Here is a 7672-nt window from a genome sequence, read left to right on the forward strand (position 1 = left end):
TGTAGTTACATGATATACTCACTTAACAATGGAATTTCCATTGCTAAACAGAATGGTCACCTATGTTGTGTTTTATGACTGTATTGTTTAGTGGTATAAATTCTGGTCCCAATTTCTGCCCTTAAGCAAGGACTACCTGAATAGTATTTTAGCTACTTTCACTATATTATTTTCATTCCTGAAATTTCAATAAGACCTTTTGTTTTCTGCTACATTTTGTTATCGTCTCTTTTATTCTGAATACTGGACAAAAAATGACAAAGGATCACGCCTAATTTCTATTTCTGTATGAATAAGCTGTATTAGTAGACCATCATAGTATAAAAACCACAGTATCAAATGAATGAGAAACTCAGTTAAATTCAAATGTGATTTGCAACCATATGCATACTAGTGTTTTTAAAGACTTGTGTGTCAGACCCAAATATCTGGATGGTATGTGCTGCCAATCATTGTGCTAATAATATATAAAGTCAATATCTGCCTGTATTTTCTTATTCATAGCCTGCTTGTCTGCTTATATCAGTCTCTCCAATAGCTTACAATAATTAACACAGAAAAGTAATAGTTTTTATTGGGGAAAAAATACAAACCTGGTATTAGATAGCATTTTCATTTTCCAGTCCATCTTCATATTTACCATTTTTTAATTTTTTTAAAGAAAATGCTAAAATGAAATCACCTGCATAATACTAATCAATAAAATTGGTCCTACTTACACAACACTTAGTCAAAATTAGGAATTCCTGTTTAATAATGACTGTATAAGAGTGCATAGGAATAAGCATCAATTAAAATTGTTAATATAGTGATCAGCACTTATATAATAGTTAGGGTTCAAAGTGGTACAGTCCAAAATAGCTCTATTTCATCTAGGACATTTTGTCTGAAGCATCTCAAATCACTTTTGGTTCACCTTTGTTTACAGGATTGCTGTATGGATAAAGCAAAGGGAAAAAACCCTATCTGAGCCATCTTGAACTCAGAAAGATAACAAGGAATTATCTAACAAATACATTTCCATTTAAATTGTAATAAAAACATTTTCCATTCATATACATCAGTAAAATGAGAGTATTTTATTCAATGACATAAAAGCCTTCTTTTTAAACTACTTTAATTTATAAGGTTTTGCTTCTATTAATATTGTAGCAAGCTTTATTTTCATTCTGTCCCAGATAATCTTACTGATTATCTATCAGATTACTGATAATCCTTCACAGGGATCTATCAGGGAGGGGAGGAGATATTAGTCCCACGATTTGCATATACGGTCCAATGTCAGGATATACAATATGCAAAACTGTGACATCACTGCACAGGTGTCCTATTCTGTCACCATGGCTAGCCATAGATTATGGTGAATAAATGATCAAAAAAATATTCAAACCATGCAACCCTGTTGGAAATATCAGGCAAAGGAAGCAACAATGGCTACAGAAAATTAGGCCCATTCTAATTAGAACAACAAAATCCTAGGATTTTGAAGATCCTGGTGATTTGATGGAAGTGATTCAAATACAGGAGAGGAAAGTAGAGGCACTTCTTCCAAGCAGTTGTTACAATTGGTCTGGAAGTTCCAAAGGCACTTGTTCAAGAGGCAATTGGACTTTGTTTATCTTTGAAGACATTTCACTTCTTATCCAAGAAGCTTCTTCAGCTCTGACTGGATGGTTGGGAATGGAAGGATTTATATTCCTTGTAGACAACTGGTCATTTGCATTCCTTTAGAGTTGTTGAGGTCACTTGGAGATTTATTTGCGTCCTCAAAGCCACCTGAATAGTGCAAATGGGTGTGGAGCCTTCTTGGAACAGTTGAAAGGACTGTTTTGTAGACTTGAGATAGATGATGTCGTATCCTTCCCCTGCTGTTGAGAGAGGTCTTTTCAGTTTTGACACAGATGGCCTCTTTGATCCCTCTTTCAAACCAGCGGTCCTCTCTGTCCAAAATGTGGACTTTGCTGTCTTCGAAAGAGTGGCCTCTCTCCTTTAAATGCAGATGGACTGCTGAATCTTGTCCTGATGGATTTGTTCTATGTTGTGCCACGCTTTTATGAAGTGGTTATTTTGTTTCTCCAATGTACAGATCTGCACATGTCTCACTGTACTGCATACATTCTTGGGTTTAAAGTATGTACAGAGGTTGATTTTGAAGATTCCATTATCTTCAAAATCGGTTTTTCATAGTACACAGGACAGTGGAGCGGACAGGAAAATAGAGAAAAACTGTTCCCTGATGGCAGTATAATTCTATTGAAGGAACAGATTGTTAACCCAGTTCTAAGTCCATCACAAATAGAACAGGACCATGATGATAATGTTAATTACTGATGATCAGTAATAATTCTCTCAAAGTAAGCTTAAGCCAAGGAAGTAAAAATTAATCAAAAATTCTTCAAATTATTGCTCAATTTCTAAGGATAATATTTTGAAATAATAAACTGAATTTTTTCAATTGTAAATATAATTTAAATATTTATTTGTAATGTTATTTATTGTATCATAATAATTGTAAAACATTAATTTATGTAATGTTTAGAGGTACGTCATCTTGACCAGACTAACATGAATTTTGTCAAATAATTTCATTATTTCCAATGTTAGTTTCTTATTTAATACTGCATTACATATTTGAAATTCACTGTTTAATAAGGAAACAAAGCATTTCTTTAAAAAAAAATTCTTCTCAGCTTCCACAGAAAATGAATGAACAATCTCAACATTAGTTTTTTTTTTATTTTAACATTTAGATTATATCACTAATACTAGTACCAAAACAAACAAGCAACAAAATATCAAATCCTGGATATTTCCCAATACGAATAACAGAAATAAGAACTTTTTATTGAAAATTGTTTTTTGGGGGAAAGGAACAGAAGGAGGACAAAATTGTAATATTACAAAACTTTTTTCTTTAAAAAAAAGTATTTTAAAAGTAATAGAGGACAACTATGAAATATACTTAAAGGAAATATAATGGTATAAAATTGTCCCATCTATTAACAGTACCTTAAGGTTAATTTGAAACACAGAACCCTAAGCCTCTTTTCTGATTAATATGAACTATATGTTACGGATGTCATCATTATATTATGCACCTTCCAATTTGTTCTTAACCACTGATTGATGTAGACATGGATTTGCACTATACAAAAAAAATCACACAATTTCTAGATTATGCCACAAGAAAAACAAGCAGTGGCAACAGTTCCATATAGCATGAAGTTTAGTTTGACAGTTTGCACCAATCTCCATTGTCTAGTCTAGCCATTAGAAATATATCATATAGATTCAGACAATGGGTTGATAGAGATCAAGAAAGGTGTTACCAGCACAGAAAATATTAATAAACAGGGAACAAATGGTTTCCATTCTTATCTCACTATAGATCCAATTCTAATTCTTGACTCACGAATGCTTAATATTAAATATTTGAACACCTTAAATGCATATAGAAACCATTAAAGTTACCAAAAATTAGCAAAAAAAGATAAAAATTATAGCAAGAGAAAGTGCTCCTCATCCTAGAGGCAGTGAATGGAATATCCAGTTCATATTTCCAGAATAGAGTTCTGCTCCATGGCCATGATTAAGGCTCAGTTGTACCTAATTATCTAGCCACACAATATTTAAAACAGACACTATTCAGCGCCAAAAGGCAGCCCCCTTCATTAACACGTATACAGACAGAAATACTCTTTTCTCAAGCTCACTGCAGAAAGTCCCTTTACCTTTTCTAAAAAATATGTTCCAACCAGAAATACCATTAAGAGCCAGATGTACCATCTGTCTCTGAAATGTATTCCTCTTTGTCTTTTGCACTAAGATGAAGATTGCCTTTTACACTGATTAAAGAACTAGTGTCCAACCTGTTCATCAAACCCTGGTACCAATTCAAGGATACTTCCAGGCTTTCCTGCAAGCACATACATAACTCAAATGCACATATCCTGCTATCAAATAAAATGTATTTAATCTAAACCGGCCTCAAACAACCACATTCCCTGCCCACAGGATAAGTACAAAAATGCATACTGTAAGTCCTCAACTCAGACAAATGCCTACAGCTTCTATTAACTAATACCTGCTTCACAAGATACAACCCTGCAACAAGACCCTTTTTTATTATCTAGACTGTCCTTGCAGCCCAGGACAATTCCATGAACATCACGGATTCATTTAATGAGCCATGACAACTCTATTATCAGTTTCCAAAATCTGTACCACCCATGCATTTTCTGTCTGGGTTAACTAAACTCTTATTCTGGAAAGCCCAGACCCTCTGTAATTTTCATCCTCTCAACCTCAGCCTAATCCCAATCCTATTGGAAGATGCACCTGACTTCCTTTGTACTCACATAATGGTGCAAAGCTCATCTCCAGCTGCTCATAAACTCAATAAAGGGAAGTTGAGACCACTACATTTTATCATCAATGTAGTTTTATGTACTATATAAGGAATCCATCAGCATACACTGGCTTTCAAACTTTCAGCAAATGTAAAAACCCTGATTTGGAGACAACCCCAACTTTGAAAATGCTTAACTCTCAATAAGGACAGATTTACGTACATTCCTTCTTGCAAATTTCCAAATGCAAAAACAGTGGCAGGTCAAGTAGCAGATACATGCCCGCACTAAGTTCAACCAAAAGTAAAGGTGGAATAGTCTACTTGCCAGCCCAGCCTCTGTTGGCTGAGGGAGGTGATAAAGCTTTAACCCAAAGTAACCCAGGTTACTCCCGTGGAAATTCTCGTTAGTTGCTGCAGTAGCAGCAGAAAACAGCAGGAGCCAAGCTGGGGAGGAGGGGAGGGGAGGGGAGCGGAGGCAGAGGCTGATTAAATTCTTCCCGGGAAGAGATTAGTGGATAGAGCTGAGGGGCGAGGTAACAGCTTAGCGCTCTTCTCTTCACAGGACCTGAGTCCACAGAAGGGGGCGTTATAAACACGTTTGACCCACTGCAACTTTGGGGGCTGTAAATTACTTTTGTTAAGAGTCATTCCAGGCTCATTTCCTGACCCCTCCTGTTGGACGCTGCGCGGCTATCTGGCACATTGCCACCCGATTCTTGCCCGATACTTCCAGGCCACTAATACGACTTTGAATCCCTCGTTATTCAACGGTAGACTTGGGAAAGGAATTCAAATTCCATTTTTCTCCTGCCTGAGTGCACCGAGGAAGACAGAAAAGGAGTCGGAAATAGTAAACGGGACAGGCTGTGCCATGATACACCGAGTTCGACCTTCCAAGGTTGCATGACTAGGGACAACGCGGAGCATCTGCCGTAGTGAGCTCCAGGCAAACGGGGTGAGCGGATAGTCAGAGAAGCGAGGCTGGGGAGGCTCTCGCCACGCCTATTGGTGAACAGAATCCGCACTCTATTCCCAAACTCGAGGGAAAAAAATTCCCGAAAACAAGCCCAACTTTCTTAGTCGCGTAACTTCCACCATCCTATCTAGACTTCGAAATCACCAAGTCCGCGCGTTTCGTTTCCTGCCTGCCCGCAGGAAAGGCGTTACTATTTCCATAATCCCAGGGGAAGATGTGGGTGGTAGCGGTGATTCCTTTCCCACGCTCCTCTCCTAGGAAGAGATGGCGCCAAGACTGTCCCGTTTCTAGTCTTCTTCAAGTAAAAAAAAGATCCTTGTTCGCACCTAGCCCAATTTTCATTTCATTCACCTGCCCTACTTGGCCTTTCCATATAATAATTTCCCAGACAGTCCCTTTCTTTGCAACCGGCGCTCTTCCCCCAGCCACCTTTGTGTTTTTTCTCTCTCACGCGCGGAAGGCCCACTGCCATATCCCATAACAGTGGGGAGAGAATAACTTGATTCTAACTTATTCGCCTATCCCCTTTTACTCCGCAATCTCTTTTCTGGGTTTGACCTATCCCTCAAGTATGACTTGACGCCGAAGCAGCCACCTGCTCTGCTCAGTCCTAGAAAAGAACGGGTCTCTAACTCCCGTTGCAAGATGACAAGAAAGCAGACACTTCCGCCACCTCCAATCTAAAGCCGGCTCTGCAGTGTGAAATTCTCTATTCCCATTCGATGCACCCCGACTCCTTTTCCTGGATTGCCGGGTGGTGGTGTATGGGGGAGGGCGCTTCTGCTGAAGCCTCTTCCCCAAGGCTGCTTCTGCTCAAATTGCAGTTCCAGAGCCCGGTCCTTTCCCCTTCGCCAGAACCCGCACCGCTGCCCTCCTGAACCGCAGGCCCACCAAGCCTCCAAGGCGTTTGAAGAGCAGTCGCCCTTCCCCAATGCCAGTTCGCCCGTCCGATCGTAGCGTCCCTCAACCCCCGCCACCGCCCTTCGCCGGGATCGTCAGGAACAAAGAGCCCGGAGCCCAGCTCCTTTACTCTTCCTTTTTTTTTTTCGCCCTCTTTTTACCTGCTGTAGGGCCGCCAGTACAAGCACGAGCAGCGGCGGCCAGATCCGAGGCGTCGTTCCCGCTTTCCGGCACATGGAGGCGAAGGCAGGGAGGAGAGATGCACAAACGTGGAAAGAGCTAAACGGGGCGAAAAGTCCGCGGGTCGGGGAGGGAGCCTCGACCGCCTTGGGCCAAGGTGAGAAGAGAAAAGCAGGAGAGGCTGGCGGAGGATCGGCAAGGCTGGTCTCGAGGGAAAGGGCGACTGTGCTCTAGGTCAGCGGCAGCTTGGCTCCTTATCTCTTCTTTGCGTCCTGGGTACCGGCGACGGTACGCACACACAAAAGGCAGCGGGTTAATCAGTCTAAAATCCGGGCGGGTGGGGGTAGCGGCTCCTTGGAATATAGCTCCGCTTCCTGTTTCTCAGGCTGCCTTCGCCGACGAAGTCGGTCCCCTTCTTAGTACGTCCCCAACTGTGCCTTGGCACAGCCGCTCGGATGCCGGCTAAGCGGTTTCTGCATGCTAGCCCTGACTCCCTTTTGCCTCCTTCACTTTCTAGCCTCCCCGAGCAGCGGTAACAGCCGCCGCCGCCTCCGCTCGTTCCCAAGGATAACAATACCGAAGCAGCTTTTGCCTTGCTCGCGCTGCGTGCTTCTGGCTGCCTGTGTGCGCGCCCGCGTGTATGCGTGCGTGTGCGCTCTTCCTTGTGCGAGGCTGCCGCTGGCGGCTTCGCCTCCTCTCTTCTCCCCCCCCCCGCCCTCCTCCCAGGCTCTCCCTGCCGGCCTCACGGCCAATGAGAAACCACTGGTTTCAGCTCGGCCCTTGCTTCGGCCGGCAGCCGCCCACAGCTTGCTACCCCACCGCCAAAGACTGAGCTCCTGTGCTGCAGCCGCAGCCAGAGATGCGCCGAAGAAATGATTGCCGGGTCTGGGAGGGGGCAGGGTGTGTCTAGCATGGCACGAACAACACGCGCGCGAATGCGAGGGTGATTTTAGGTGGACCGGGGAGGCGGAGGAGGAAGAATTGAAGAAATGTTAATGAACCAGCGTGAGAAAGCTCGGCAGTGTTCTTATTTGCGGACTGAAGGGGAGAAATTGCAACGCCGAAAAAGCAAAGAGCTGGTCGACGCCAGGGAACGCTGCTTGGGCTCCCATTGTCTGAAGGCGCTTCGCAAGGAGCCACCTGCTGGGGAGGGGGGAAAAAAATCGTTATTTAAGGCGGTGGTGGCGGCGGCATTTGCTTTTGTTTTTATTCCTCTCCCACCAGTGCTGAAGAGCCTGGAATTTGACCAGCCGGCCAATTAGGAA

At 42.6% G+C, this 7672-nt stretch overlaps 1 protein-coding gene across 2 annotated transcripts in view; it reads right to left on the reverse strand.

Moving 5' to 3' along the window:
• Positions 1–7102, reverse strand: part of CDH2 (cadherin 2) — a 128457-nt gene extending 121355 nt beyond the window's left edge. The window contains exon 1 of one of the 2 annotated variants that reach the window (XM_039329711.1): positions 6389–7102. In XM_039329711.1, the coding sequence (XP_039185645.1) occupies positions 6389–6463 (75 nt within the window). In that variant the 5' untranslated portion in view covers positions 6464–7102. The remainder of the gene's footprint in view (positions 1–6388) is intronic. The other variant, XM_039329712.1, reaches the window with a different exon arrangement.
• Between the last annotated feature and the right edge of the window lie 570 nt (positions 7103–7672).

Source organism: Crotalus tigris, unplaced genomic scaffold (assembly GCF_016545835.1).
Source record: "Crotalus tigris isolate CLP2741 ecotype Arizona unplaced genomic scaffold, ASM1654583v1 scf7180000024408.747909, whole genome shotgun sequence".
Taxonomy (NCBI): domain Eukaryota; kingdom Metazoa; phylum Chordata; class Lepidosauria; order Squamata; family Viperidae; genus Crotalus; species Crotalus tigris.